The sequence below is a fragment of the Geotrypetes seraphini genome, chromosome 18, assembly GCF_902459505.1.
Source record: "Geotrypetes seraphini chromosome 18, aGeoSer1.1, whole genome shotgun sequence".
Classification (NCBI taxonomy): Eukaryota; Metazoa; Chordata; class Amphibia; order Gymnophiona; family Dermophiidae; genus Geotrypetes; species Geotrypetes seraphini.
The window spans coordinates 47304131-47319911 of record NC_047101.1 but is presented as its reverse complement, the minus strand read 5'-3'; the positions used below and the strand labels follow the sequence as shown (position 1 = coordinate 47319911).

General features: G+C 44.2%; 1 protein-coding gene across 1 annotated transcript in view; it reads left to right on the top strand.

Moving 5' to 3' along the window:
* Positions 1-15781, top strand: part of MGAT4B (alpha-1,3-mannosyl-glycoprotein 4-beta-N-acetylglucosaminyltransferase B) — a 519490-nt gene that overhangs the window by 436668 nt on the left and 67041 nt on the right. The window contains 3 exon segments of the mRNA XM_033927559.1: positions 6127-6167; positions 6169-6231; positions 6233-6259. Coding sequence (XP_033783450.1) covers positions 6127-6167; positions 6169-6231; positions 6233-6259 — 131 coding nt within the window.

Sequence of the window (15781 nt, the reverse complement as noted above, 5' to 3'; positions counted from 1 at the left end):
ATCCTGGAAACATCAGATAAAGATTTGGCTAAACCAGCAACTCTTTTGCTATCTGTGGCGTTGTTGCCGGACAAGGATTGGGATACTAAAGATGTTTTTTAGGAACAAGAATAAAGAGGTTTTTGGGTTGAAAATTCAAATGTTTCCAGACGTTAGTAGAGAAACTCAGAACCGCAGGCGTCAGTTTCCTGTATGAGAAAGCAGGAGTTACACAGCTGGTTGTATTTCTTTTTTACGTTTTCCATGTAAATGCATAATAAGGTATCGAGATAATAAATATGTGTTTTTTGAACCATCTCAACTTACAGCTTTCCTGACACTGAAACGTCTGGAAAAAGAAGGAACAACAGCAACTACAATAACAACAATGCAATAGTAACAACAAATTGGATTTGTTAATAGAATAATTCCTCAAGCCAGGCACACGAAAAAATCTAATCGCTGTAAATAGTGAGAAGCGGAAATTCCCTCAGCGTCTCACCAGACACCGGTATGTGTCGCCATCTTCTGGCTCCTGCCCAAACCCTCCTGCCAGAAGATGCCCCCCTCCCCTCCCCCTGACGCTACCGATCACCGGCAGGGAGGGTGCCCAATCCCTCCTGCCCGGAAGACGCCCCCCCCCCCCCCCGTTAACAGCCCCATGACCTCCCCCCCACCAAAATAACCTTTAATTGTTGGCCAGACGGGGCTTGCCCGTTCCAGCCGGCAGGCCCGCCTCATCGAAATGAGGCGGGCTCGCCCCTTCCCTGGCGAAGCCTAAGGCCTGATTTGGCCCAGGCTCTAGAAGCCTGGACCAATCAGGCCTTAGGCATAGTGGGTCCGCCCATCCCCACTAAGCCTAAGGCCTGATTGGGGGTGGGGGGTGGGGGGGCATCTTCTGGCAGGAGGGTTTGAGCATCCTCCTGCCAGCGATCGTAGTGTCGGGGGTGGGGGGGGCATCTTCCAGCAGGAGGGTTTGGTCCACCCTCCTGCTGGCAATTGGACAGACGGCCGTGGGCCGCTATACTTATAGCGGCAGAGAGATCCCTTGCCGTGATAAGTATAGCGGCTGCGTCTACTCTAACCCAATTCTGTAACCGGCGTCTGTAACATGGACGCCGGTTACAGAATCGGGGTTTAGTGTAGGCCCGATTCTGTATAGGATGCCTCTCCTGGGCCATCCTATCCAGAATCCGGGCCTTAGTTCGCGCTAAAATCGGTTAGTGGACCTTAATAAAGGACTCTTAAGTATCTTTAAAAAAAAAAATATTGGCCCACGACGTAGCCTTTTTGTTCAGATTTCGGCCTCTTATGTAATTGTGTTGACACACCCTGTCCTAATCAATAGGCTTAATGTGGGGGAGACAGAAATAGAAGAACCACTGAAACTTCACAAATTGCAGCCCAGAAACATGAGGAGGTGCTGCAGGCTGCCCTAACTAAAAGCCTCACCTAGGAGGGAGAAGGAAGAGAGAACAGCTGCCAAGCTTCAGACTAGAGAGTTGCACGGGGACAGAAATCCCACCCGTCCCCGACGGGATCCTCTCCGTCCCCACCCGTCCCCGTCAGGATCCTCTTCGTCCCCACCCATCCCCGCAAGGAATTACCTCCATCCCCGCCCATCCCCATAAAAAGCAGGCAATTACTTCTGACAGATCATCATTCCACAGTTTCTTTTGTGTTTGCGCTGCTGTTTTCCTTGTGGAATCTCTTTGGTGGAACCCTATTTTTTGTTTTCTGTTCATGTAATTAACTTTAAAGCCCCTCTTTTACTAAGGCTGATGTGTCCATTATATTATATGGACGAACCCTGCTTCCCAAGCCTTCCATCCCCGTGGGAGTCCCGTGGGCCCAGAGGGGGGTCCCTGTGGGAGTCCCGTGGGTTAGGGGGGGGGGGGGTATTCCCGCGATCCCGGTTTCCCGTGCAGACCTCTACTTCAGACATATGGTGCCAGGAATGAGGAAAAGGATGCAGCCAGAGGTACTGGAGTACCGCTGCTCCCACCGATAGGATTGGCACAATACAGAACGATGAACTATGAAGCCTTTGCTCATTTCTGCCACTGCTGCCTCTCTGACTAGGTTTGCTAGATGAAAGTGCTCGTCCGGCTGGGAGTGCTCGCGTTCGGCACCTCTGCACTAGGTGGTGAACATTTTACTGGCATTAAAGATTCTGCACTATCAAAAACTGACTGTAGAGTTATACATGATTATGCTCTTCTGGAGTTCTGTGTTCTGCTTTTCTAGTTGACTGGTTCACTTACAGCTGGTTTGGCTGGACAGCCTGTGGCCTGGATTTCTTCTGGCCTGATATTTTTTATGTCTCCCTTGTTGCCCTGATAAGTCAGCCTGGGAACAAAAGCTAAACATCACAGAGTCCTTGAAATACAATAACATTTTGGAGTTTATCTACAAGTAGGCGTTAAGCTTAATATTCACAGCACACATTAACCCCCGCCTCACCTAACATCCCACCTACTGAAGATGGTGATGTGCATAATTTGTATTTGCATTATAAGTACTGCTAGGCAGTGTTAATATGCATGCTAGTGCTCCTAATATGCTTCCTAAATTCTAGAAAGTTGCTTGTCTAGATTTTGACCAGCACGCAAATTTGCATACAACAACTTGGGCCCCAAATTTTGCAGGTTGTCCAGCGATCTTTCTACAAGCTAAAATTGATTAAATACATCCAAACTTTAATGTATTGATTCATTCACTTGTCATTAGTTAGCTCAATTACTGTAATTTCTTTATATGCAAGTCTTCGAGCTAAAGATTTATGAACGCTTCCAACTTGATAAAAAGATGGCCTTCAAGATCAGTTCATAAAGCATTGGAAATAATAGGGACTTCTCTATTTTAGTCTTCTCACTGGTTACCATGTAAATTACTTCTTAGGTGTTCCAGAGTTCCTCTCCCAATAGTTGACACCCTAATATCCCCTCTCACTCATCTCACATCAGTAATACAGATGACTCTTACAGATGACCTTAAAACTTTTCTTTTCAATGATGCCTTTAGTTTACGACCCTTCTCATAAAGCTATCTTTTCAGTCACTGTGGAATTTCCTTCCCAAGAAAACTGCGCCTCGAAAGTTTAAATCAAGTCTTAAAACTTTTTTTATTAAAGATGTTTTGAAACCTAAGTCATTAATTTTTTTCAGGTTTCTCTCTTTTCTCAACTTAGCCCTACCTCTTGGTTTGTTCCTTTCCCGTACCCTCTTTTTTTCATATTATCTCTCTCTTTACCGACTTCTCTTTGTAGTCCAGTGTAGTCTTCTCAATGTTTTAAATATTTTGCATTTGTTTCCTTTTAAATTTATATTTTGTAAAACTTTTTATGTCAACCGCTTAGATTTTGCAATAGGCGGTATATCAAAATAAAATAAACTTGAAACTTAGCTAAGCTCAACCACTTCTCCAGCAGGCCTGGGAAATACACTTCAGTATTTGCGGGGGTTGGGTGCAGAGCCAGATCGCAAAGTGTGAAAAACCGTGAATAAGTTTTCGGCCGGCTCTGACCCACCCCCGCCTCCCTCCCAGCATCCCAGACCTTACCTGGTGGTCTAGCTGGCTTTCGGGGCAGGAGCGATCTTCCTACGCTCCTGTCCCATGCAGATCACTCATAGCAAATGGCTGCCGTGAGTTTCCGTAGTCTCTCGAGACTACGATGGGAGCTCCCTGCTGTGGAAATCCTGAAAACCCAACTGGTTTGCTGCCCTTGAGGAGGGACTTTGACACCCCTGAGGTAAGGTCTGGGATGCTGGGAGGGAGGCAGGGACGGTCCGGAATTAGCTTTTTTAAAAAAAAAACAAATCACAAATAACCGAATCTGCGGATATTGAAAACCGCGATTCGTAGGGAGAAGTGTAAAGCAATAAGAATGACACATCGACCTCCCTTGTGTGCTCTCCACCCCCCCCCCCCCGCCTCCCCCTCCTTTGTTTGTCTGTTATTGCTTCTTATATGCTTTTTCTTTAGCCTGCAAGTTGCCCAGATGGTTTTACCGATAGGCGGGATAGAAAGTTATAAAGGAACTTGAAACTTGTACAGTTTAGGGGCCCATTTAATTTTATAATTATCCGCTAAATGACCTTCATCAATTTTTGGCTGTAACTGATTTGAGTGGCAGTTACACATGTAACTGCCCTTAGTCAGTATTCTATAAGTTGTGTGCTCAAATTCCAGCGTGTATCACGTCAAGGCAGGCATGGAGCTGAGAGGAGCATAGGCAGGTCGGGGGGGGGGGGGGGGGTCAGGTTATAGAATACACTTCTCCCTCTGTATTCACAATATCAGCAATTGCAGTTTCGATTATTTGCAGTTTTTAGCTTGCTGGCTCCTCCCCCAAATGACGTCAGCTTGCATAGAGAAATCGCTGATTCTAAGCGTTTGACAGAGAAAATCGCCGATTCCCGCACTTTCTTCACGGTGTTTTGCCTCTCCTTCAGGAACAGGCCAGGTCTCCCACCATGTTGTTCGCGGTGGCTTTAATCGAAAACAGCGAATAGCATATGAAAAAAGTTATTCGCCGTTTTCTGTATGCGCGGGTCTGGTAATCCCCCATCACAGCGAATACGGAGGAAGAAGTGTACTAGCATTTTATGTGCCCGACTCCTTACGTGCATTTACGCTAGCCATTGAGCTAGCAAACGTGCTTATGCCTAAGGTTAGGTGCATAAATGTTGAACACTAGTACAGTGGTGCCTCACACAACGAACTTAAATCCGTTCCAGGAGCAAGTTTGTTATGTGAAAACGTTCGTTGTGTGAAACGCGTTTTCCCATAAGAATACATGTAAAAGAAAATAATTCGTTCTGCAGCCCTACATTTCCCTCCCTCCACCTCACCTTATATGCAGAGTTTGCCAGCTTTCTTTTCACCCAGCCGCACGCTTTCAAAAAGCTGTGCACAGCGCAGCTGCTGAAGTTGATCAATGTTCTCCTCTCCTGCAACTTCCGGTTTCCGGTTGCGTCAGAGTGAGAAGATTGAACAACAGAGCATGCGCGCATGTGCTGCTCTTTGAAAGTGTGTGGCTGGCCGAAAAAGAAAGCCGGAAAACTCGGCATCTAAGGTAAGTGGAGGAGGTTGATGGAACACTGCATTCAGACAGGAGGGTGCTGCTGTTCCCGGCTCACATTAGGAAGCGGCGAGAGTAGTTCCGCCCCCCCTCGGGCGACTTCGTTGTGGGAAACGAAGTTCGTTATAGGGAGCAAGACAAAAAGTTCGTTATGCGCAGCGTTCGCTGTGCGAGGCGTCCGTTATGCGAGGCACCACTGTATTCCATAACAACAATTGCCAGTATAGAATTCAGGCTTGTCTAACTTTAAGAACAATCCTGAGGTTACCAGTGGATTCTATCATGCCTTAGCTTAGTAAACAGATCTCTTTTATTAGGAATGTATCGCTTCAGTACACCTGGAAACTCATAAATGCAGTATGCAGTAAAGGAGAGGCCTGAGAGTCTCGTCTCGAGGGCGGCTGGTAATGCGGGGATGGAGGGCTCCGCGCGAGGGGGGCGGGGGAGGAGTAGGTGAGCAGGAGGCAGCTTAGGATAGGCGGGTTTGAAATTCCCGCTGCGGGGCTGCCTCCTGATAGGAGGGGGGAACGCAGGGCGGAGTAGATAAAGCCTGGACCTCGGAGGAACCCGGTGTCTTTCCTGGTCCTCTGAGGCGGCTTTTCCTGCCCACCCTCCCGCCCTCTTTGTCTGGCTTGCTTGACAGTAGAGTTTTGGTAAGCGGTTATCCCGAGCTACGGTATGGTACAGCTCATCAGGAGATGAGCGGGGGGGGGGGCCGGCAGGGAGCCGTGCCCGGGTTCTGGTACTATGGTTAAAGGGGCATGTTGGGACATGCCACCCCCCCAGACCCTTGCTAGCATGGCAGGATCGGGGGCCGAATATTATTGGTATTGGTTAAGGTGTAGCTCGGGGAAACTGTTTTTGTTATGTAAGTGTTAATTTATTGGTTTGTTAATAAACAGAGCTGCGGCTATTTATCCATATACGTGAGTGGTGTGGTTATTGGAGGGAGAGTTTAAGTGTTGGTGGGATGGGGGGAGAGAGAGCGGGGCCAATACATATCCCGCTGGTTAAGCCTTCAGTTCTTATTCAAGTTCACTTGGCTTTTGTTTGTTTTTTTCCAGGCAAGATGTTTAAGTCTCTGGACCTCAGTTTAATTGTCGAGGTTCATCCTCATGTTCTACAGGGATAAGCCCATTGACTGGCTGCTGGACCATATCCTGTGGGTTTAAAGTCTGTAATCCAGAAAAGGATGCGGTAAGTGACCTAAGGTCGTTCTCTTGGGCCCCCTGCACCTGCGTAGCAAAGCAGTTCACTCCGCTCACATCCTATGCTGTCCATGGGGAAGGGGATTGGCTCCTTGTAGACAAGGATATGATTCTTTCTGTATCACTTGTCCTAATCTAGGGGGATGTAGGTCTGCACCTTTAGGGAAGAGCTGGTACATTTTCAGGAAGGATAAATCAGCCACACAAGTGGCAAGAAAGAAAAAGTGTCCAAAACGTGGCATAAAGGGCAGATGAATGGTTTTCCTTGCCAAATCCTTCCATTTCACTATTTTCAAAACCTGTTTTCTGTATGGATTTCTATGGTGCTTGTCCTGCAGTGTGTCTAAATCTCAGGGGGGGGGGGCGTGATAGAGGCGTGATGGGTTATGACTTGGACCTTTTTCTGCCATAAACATTTAAGAATACAGCAGGAGACAATTAGACATTTGGGGTTAAGACATGGTTTAATAACGAATAAGTTCCAAAAGGGATGACCACTGGAGGGATGAAGGCTTCCCCCATGTGGCACTTCCTACATCCAAATGGTTTGTTGTGTGCATTTTTTCTTTTTGACATTTTTTTTTTCCCGAAAATGGTTCAAAAAGATAGATACACATCTGCAAAATGGCCATTTAAAACAAAAAAAAAAGATAGATGTTTTACAGTTTTGAAATTGGGCATGTTTGGTACTGGATTTTTGTGCCTGTTCCACAAAACATCTAAACTCAGATTTGGACATCATATCAAAAATGGTCCTCCATAGGACAATGCTGGCATGCAGAGCTTTTGCAGAGGTGCAATTTTGGTTCTTCAAATATTTTTTTTTTTATTGCTACTAAAGAATTTGGGGGTTTTTTTCTCTGCTCAGACTTCCTCTTGGTCAACCCCCATAGGAAAATAATATTTTTATTTGCTTTTCCTCCCTTTGCCAAAATTGAATTCAGTCTAGCAGATTTTATTGTAATTAACCTCTCGTTCTCTCCTTATGTTCTTATTTGATGTTGGTTATTTTTTGTCCTTGCATTGGTATTAGTTTGTTTCTTAATCCTCCTTTTATATGAGTTTGTAAACCACTTAGATTTTAACCCTGGTTTTATATTTGCGGTATATTAAATAAATTTAACTTGAACTTGGGGGGGGGGGTGTCTACATGCCTTTGAGGCTTTAAGGAATGGTCTTGTGGACCTGGCTACCCTAGCACTTACTAGAACTGCTCAGAGACAAACCACAACCTCCTAAATTATGCATGAGGTACCTCAAAGTCCTCCAGGCAAGAAAATTTTGATTATCCAGCATGGTTTAAGCAGGCAGGAGAAGCTTAAACCCTGCTGAATAGGTCGTCTGCTGATCTTCGGTGGCACTTAACCAGACAGTACTGCTGAATATTATCTGAGACTGCATAATCAAAATCCTAGCCAGTGCCAGGGCTGTCTGGGACCAAAATCAGAGAAGGGCTCTTAGTTATGCAGGCAAGGCCATATTCAGTATTTCTACCTGCATAATTAAGTGACCCACATAAGACCCCGCTAACTTGAACTTGGGGGGGGGGGGTGTCTACATGCCTTTGAGGCTTTAAGGAATGGTCTTGTGGACCTGGCTACCCTAGACACTTACTAGAACTGCTCAGAGACAAACCACAACCTCCTAAATTATGCATGAGGTACCTCAAAGTCCTCCAGGGCAAGAAAATTTTGATTATCCAGCATGGTTTAAGCAGGCAGGAGAAGCTTAAAACCCTGCTGAATAGGTCGTCTGCTGATCTTCGGTGGCACTTAACCAGACAGTACTGCTGAATATTATCTGAGACTGCATAATCAAAATCCTAGCCAGTGCCAGGGCTGTCTGGGACCAAAATCAGAGAAGGGCTCTTAGTTATGCAGGCAAGGCCATATTCAGTATTTCTACCTGCATAATTAAGTGACCACATAAGACCCCGCTAACTTGAACTTGGGGGGGGGGGTGTCTACATGCCTTTGAGGCTTTAAGGAATGGTCTTGTGGACCTGGCTACCCTAGACACTTACTAGAACTGCTCAGAGACAAACCACAACCTCCTAAATTATGCATGAGGTACCTCAAAGTCCTCCAGGGCAAGAAAATTTTGATTATCCAGCATGGTTTAAGCAGGCAGGAGAAGCTTAAACCCTGCTGAATAGGTCGTCTGCTGATCTTCAGTGGCACTTAACCAGACAGTACTGCTGAATATTATCTGAGACTGCATAATCAAAATCCTAGCCAGTGCCAGGGCTGTCTGGGACCAAAATCAGAGAAGGGCTCTTAGTTATGCAGGCAAGGCCATATTCAGTATTTCTACCTGCATAATTAAGTGACCACATAAGACCCCACAAAAGGCTGACCTATATTTTGCCACAGCTATGCAGATGCCAGCATTGACTATATCGGCTGGTATCTGCATAACTTCTGGGTAGTCAGTCCGATTTCCACCCCCAGCCTTCCCCTGTTCGGTTCCCCAACCTCCCCCCAAATCTAATCCCTTCCTATGGCTTCACAATCCAAACTCCCCTTTCTGATTCCCCTACTCTTTCACAACCTCCATCCCAAATCCTAGACAAACCCAGGACTTACCCAGAGGTGGTGATCTCACACTCTCTTTCTAGCTCCTTGTTCAAAATGATAGCACTGACGCCTAGCATTCTCTTTTTCCTCTTTTACCACTCCTTTTTTGTCTCCATCATCCAATGGCCCCACTTTGCAGCTTTATCAAGGCTTTTACCCCTAAAATATAACAAAAGCCAAAATAGTTAACTTATAGTGACACAACTAGATACAAAATTTACTGAAGTGCCCTAATCTCATTAATAGAGCGGGGCCCCCATTAGCATAGGCTGCGTCATCACGCAACGTAAGCATCATCGGGAGCCACGTCAGTCAAACTTGATTATTTAGAATATGAATGACTTATTATTCATTAGAGACCCTTCCATTCCCGACTCACGCTAGATCAGAGAACCCCATTCTAGTTCCGCATTCAATCCGTGCGGAACTACTGTGTTCAGCATATATATCCAACGCTGTTTTTTATGATTCAACCATTCTTCACTGTTTCCTCCCACCCTCCCCTCTTCCATATTTTCAATTATACGCCATTGTATCTGTTCTATTGAATGTTGGTGTTCCAAAAAATGTTCCACCATCGGTGCTAAAATATTTTTTGTTTTTAGTCGTGATTTAAAAAAAGGAGTTTAAAATAAAAAAGGATCCGATGAGGAGCTAACACATAAAGCTTAGAGCAATGAATGAGTTTGAGCTCTGAGTGGTGGCGCTGAGGTTCCTAAAAAAACTCTATAGTGAAAAGGTGGTATAAAACTGGTACTTAAAGATACTATCAAGTTTAAAGTCAATATAGAATAGGTTCCTTGGCATAAGAACATAAGAATAGCCTTACTGGGTCAGACCAATGGTCCATCAAGCCCAGTAGCCCGTTCTCACAGTGGCCAATCCAGGTCACTAGAACCTGGCCAAAAGCCAAGGAGTAGCAACATTCCATGCTACCGATCCAGGGCAAGCAGTGGCTTCTCCCATGTCTTTCTCAGTAACAGACTCTGGACTTTTCCTCCAGGAAATTGTTCAAACTTTTCTTAAAACCAGCTCCACTATCCACTCTTACCACAACCGCTGGCTGCCATGTGACAACCACAATTCATGTGACTCAATTTGTTTACCTCTGTGTCCAGTGAATATTAAAGTTCTAGTTGAACTAGGTGACCCAGCCATGATCTTATGAATTGGCTTATACATTTCCTTTAGTAGTGAGAAACATACAACTTGATCCAGGAACTCTTTCCAGCAAAGCAAACAAAAAAAACCCAACAGAACTTGCAGTAAAGACAACAAAGCAAACAAAAACAATACTGCAAGAAAATGTACAGGAATTTATTAAAATGACAAAAACAAAATCTAAAAACAAAATGCATGAACAGCATAAAAAGTATGTATCCAAAACAACTGGTCCCAATATTCCTGTAGACTGCATGTGATCTAATAACATTATTAGGGATTTCTATTCCGCCATTACTTTGCAGTTCAAGTATGTATGTGAAACAAATATGTAATGTAAAATGAATGTAACATAGTAGATGACGGCAGATAAAGACCCGAATGGTCCATCCAGTCTGCCCAACCTGATTCAATTTAAATTTAATTTTTTCTTCTTAGCTATTTCTGGGCAAGAATCCAAAGCTTTACCCGATACTGTGCTTGGGTTCCAACTGCCGAAATCTCTGTTAAGACTTACTCCAGCCCATCTACACCCTCCCAGCCATTGAAGCCCTCCCCAGCCCATCCTCCACCAAACGGCCATATACAGACACAGACCGTGCAAGTCTGCCCAGTACTGCCTAGTTCAATATTTAATCTTATTTTCTGATTCAGATCCTTTGTGTTCATCCCACGCTTCTTTGAACTCAGTCACAGTTTTACTCTCCACCACCTCTCTCGGGAGCGCATTCCAGGCATCCACCACCCTCTCCGTAAAGTAGAATTTCCTAACATTGCCCTTGAATCTACCACCCCTCAACCTCAAATTATGTCCTCTGGTTTTACCATTTTCCTTTCTCTGGAAAAGATTTTGTTCTACGTTAATACCCTTTAAGTATTTGAACGTCTGAATCATATCTCCCCTGTCTCTCCTTTCCTCTAGGGCATATTCAGGGCTTCCAGTCTCTCCTCATACGTCTTCTGGCACAAGCCTCCTATCATTTTCGTCGCCCTCCTCTGGACCGCCTCAAGTCTTCTTACGTCCTTCGCCAGATACAGTCTCCAAAATTGAACACAATACTCCAAGTGGGTTACCAATGACCTGTACAGGGGCATCAACACCTTCTTTCTTCTACTGACTACGCCTCTCTATATACAGCCCAGCATCCTTCTGGCAGCAGCCACTGCCTTGTCACACTGTTTTTTCACCTTTAGATCTTCGGACACTATCACCCCAAGGTCCCTCTCCCCGTCCGTGCATATCAGCTTCTCTCCTCCCAGCATATACGGTTCCTTCCTATTATCACCACTTTGGGTCCTAACTTCAGCCCTTCAAGTTTGTTCAACAGCCTCCTATGAGGAACTGTATCAAAGGCTTTGCTGAAATCCAAGTAAATTACATCTAGCATATGTCCTCGATCCAGCTCTCTGGTCACCCAATCTGAAAATTCAATCAGGTTCGTTTGGCACGATTTACCTTTTGTAAAGCCATGTTGCCTCAGATCCTGTAACTCATTAGAAGTACACTATCCTTTCTTTCAGCAAAACTTCCATTATTTTTCCAACAACTGAAGTGAGGCTCACCGGCCTGTAGTTTCCTGCTTCATCCCTGTGACCACTTTTATGAATAGGGACCACATCCGCTCTCCTCCAATCCCCAGGAATCACTCCCATCTCCAGAGATTTGTTGAACAAGTCTTTAATAGGACTCGCCAGAACCTCTCTGAGCTCCCTTAGTATCCTGGGATGGATCCCGTCTGGTCCCATCGCTTTGTCCACCTTCAGTTTTTCAAGTTGCTCATAAACACCCTCCTCCGTGAACGGCGCAGAATCTACTCCATTTTCTCGTGTAACTTTGCCAGACAATCTCGGTCCTTCTCCAGGATTTTCTTCTGTGAACACAGAACAGAAGTATTTGTTTAGCACATTCGCTTTCTCCTCATCACTTTCCACATATTAATTCACAGCATCTTTTAGTTTAGCAATTCCATTTTTCATCTTCCTCCTTTCACTAATATATCTGAAAAAAATTTTGTCTCCCTTTTTTACATTTTAAGCCATTTGTTTTAAGCCATTTGTTTTAAGCCATTTGTGCTTTCGCCAGACGTATCTCTCTCTTGGCTTCTTTCAGTTTCACCCTGTAGTCCTTTCTGCTCTCCTCTTCTTGGTTTTTTTTATATTTCACGAACGCCAACTATTTCGCCTTTATTTTCTCAGCCACCAAGTTGAAGAACCATATCAGCTTTCTTTTTCTCTTGTTTTTATTGATTTTCTTCACATAAAGGTCCGTAGCCATTTTTATCGCTCCTTTCAGCTTAGACCACTGTCTTTCCACTTCTCTTATGTCCTCCCATCCTAGCAGCTCTTTCTTCAGGTACTCTCCCATAGCATTAAAGTCTGTACGTTTGAAATCTAGGACTTTAAGTATCGTGCGGCCGCTCTCCACTTCAGCCGTTATATTAAACCAAACCGTTTGATGATCGCTACTTCCCAGGTGAGCACCCACTCGAACATTAGAGATACTCTCTCCATTAGTGAGGACCAGATCCAATATCGCTTTTTCCCTTATGGGTTCCGTCACCATTTGTCTGAGCAGAGCCTCTTGAAAGGCATCCACAATCTCCCTACTTCTTTCCGATTCTGCAGACGGAACATTCCAGTCCACATCCGGCAGGTTGAAATCTCCCAACAGCAATCTTTCCTTCCAAACTTTTGGATATCCACAATCAGATCCTTATCAATTTGCTACGATTGAGTCAGAGGTCTGTAGACTACACCCACATAGATAGAAGTTCCATCTTCTCTTTTCAGAGCAATCCATATCGCTTCTTCCTCTCCCCAGGTCCCTTGCATTTCGGTCGCTTGGATATTGATCTTTACATAGAGAGCTACTCCTCCACCTTTTTGACCATCTCTGTCCTTCCTAAAAAGATTATATCCCGGTATGTTTGCATCCCATCCGTGTGATTCACTGAACCATGTCTCTGTGATAGCGACAATATCTAGATCTGCCTCTAACATCAGGGCTTGCAGATCATGAACTTTGTTGCTTAGACTGCGAGCATTTGTGGTCATCGCTTTCCAGCTATTTTTCAGCGATAATCTCCTTTTTCGTATGGATTTTTGTTTCGTTTCACTTTCCGTTGCAATACTAAGAAATGAGTTGCTGATATTGCTTATGTTGCAGTCTTTACTACTATCACATCTTTTCTTTATGTATGACATAAAGCAATCAAAAAATGTGAATGTAAAAAATGTGTGCCATTTTGGAAGGTCCATGGGACAGTGAACCTAAAACTGATTATTTCATTGTAAAAATATAAGCAACAAATATAACTTTAAAAACCATATCTCATAAAATACAATGCAAACCAATGGGAAACGTGTATCAATATTCAAATAACATTATTAAAAAAACAATATTAAAAAACATAACATGTACATCAGCAATATTTGCATGTGTACAGTCATGAAATGACTAAAAAATAAAAATCAATAAATGTAAATGCAAGATGTTGGTCATAATAATGTGCATGTGATAATACATAAAACAGTAAAATCAACCAAGGACTTCAATGATTATTGAATGACCATAGTTGTTTGACATTTATTTTATTTTTTCATGTCTCATATCTGCTTATAACTAACTTCTGTAGGACCCCTGAGGAAGGAGTGTTTCTTCGAAACAGGGACCGTTTCGGGTCCGGTGCACAGGAATATTGGGAAAAGTTGTTTTGGATACATATTTTTTATGCAGTTAATGTATTATGTTTTTAGATTTTGGTTTTGTCATTTTAATAAATTCCTGTACATTTTCTTTCAGTATTGTTTTTGTTTGCTTTGTGGTCCAGGAACTCTTTCCAACATCCTGCTTTATAATGCACAATAACAGCATCAGCATGCTGTAACCATTAGCAAATGACTTGCCAAAAGATCTAGTGAAAGCATATCAATTCAGAGTCTTGGCAGCAGCAGTTTTTCATCTTCACTCAGTGTCCATTGAAGGAATAGCTAGAGCTGCAATGTGCTGGTGGTCTGTTCACACCTTTATATCTCATTCCTGCAGTGACATTGGCTCCGAGAAGCCATTCAGAGTGACATTCAGAAGTGACATTCAGAGAAGCAGGTCTGAAAGGCCTTTTCCAAGGTTATTAATTTTTGATATACCATCTATTGAATGTTAGCTAAACAGTTTACAATAAGTTGTATAAAATGTAACTTAAATTTATTTATTTTAATTTGTTTTCTAGTCCGTTGTCCCCAAAGAGCTCAGAATTTAAAATTATTTTATTATACTCCTTTGGTTTTATGCTAATTTTTTTTAAAAAGGGGGGGTTCAATATACAGAGCATACATGAGAAGTAGGAAAGAACACTAGGGATTTAAATTACATTGAGATGAAAATAAAATAAAGTGGGAGGAGGGGGGTGATATAGGGACTCGGCTGGAAGAAGGCCCCGGAGCAGGCCTGCGACATTGCCTCTTCGGTCACAGTAGCTTCTTAAACACTGGTAGGCCCAGGGCGAGAGGCGCAAAGGGGCTGACTGGGTAGAGGAGTCGCAGGGTTTTTTTTTGGGGGGGGACTATTTGTCACTTTTAAAGGAGGCAGGGTTTGATAGCATTGCGATAGCGAGGGAGGGGAGGGGAAATGAGGAGGGAGGCAGCTTGTTGCCGAGACTTGGAGAGGAGCCACAATACCACTGTACATAACAGTAAAAGACGGGGGGGGGGGGAAGTTTCCTACTGTGGGGACAAAGATGTTCACCTCTCTCGCAGGCAGTGAGAAGATTGTTACCATTCCCGCAGCGAAGCAGGCATTTGTGTTTCCATTGCCGCGGGTAAACTGCAGTCCACCGCAGGTTGCCACAGTGTTCTGGCGTTCTGGGGAAAAAGCAAGTACTACAGAAGGGACGGACTACACCTCAACAAGGAAGGAGCAAGAGTCTTGGCAGGCAACATGAAGAAGGCAATCGAGAAGGCTTTAAACTGAAAGATAGGGGAAAGCCGACAGTCAACCACCGGTCGATGGCACGGATAGCAGGATGCCCCGACGAAGAAGCCAAGGAAAACTACTCCTACACAAGAGAAGACGACCTCACAGCCAATAAGGGAGAAAAAGCAGGAAGGGACAACTCAGACACAGGAGGGGACGACCACACAGCAAACAAGGGTGATAACACAGGAGCAGTAAAGGATACCGTAATTGAAACTACAGGGACGGCCAAGAGTAGAAGGTCCAAAACACGAAGGGAACTTAGATGTATGTATACGAATGCTAGAAGTCTAGGTAACAAAATGGGGAACTAGAGACAATAGCAAGACATGACATATTAGATATCATTGGCATAACAGAAACATGGTGGAATGAAGAAAACAAATGGGACATAGTACTACAGGGATACAAACTGTATAGAAGAGATCGAGTAGGGCAGAAAGGTGGAGGTATTGCTCTATATGTTAAGGAGGGAATAGATTCTGTTGAAATGGTTACAACAGAAATAAAAGAGAAGCTTGAGTCACTCTGGATCAAAATTCCTGGTCAATATGGCGCAGATACGAAAATTGGCCTTTACTATCGTCCCCCAGGACAGGCGGAGGAAACTGACTCAGAAATGATGGAGGAAATCAAACAAGAATGCAAGACAGGCAATATAATTATATTGGGAGACTTCAATTTCCCAGGGATAGACTGGAAACTAGCAACCTCCAACTGCGGCAAGGAGGCCAAGTTCCTGGAGGTGCTAGGGGATTGCTTCCTGGAACAAATGGTAAAAGAGCCGACAAGAGGCAACGCC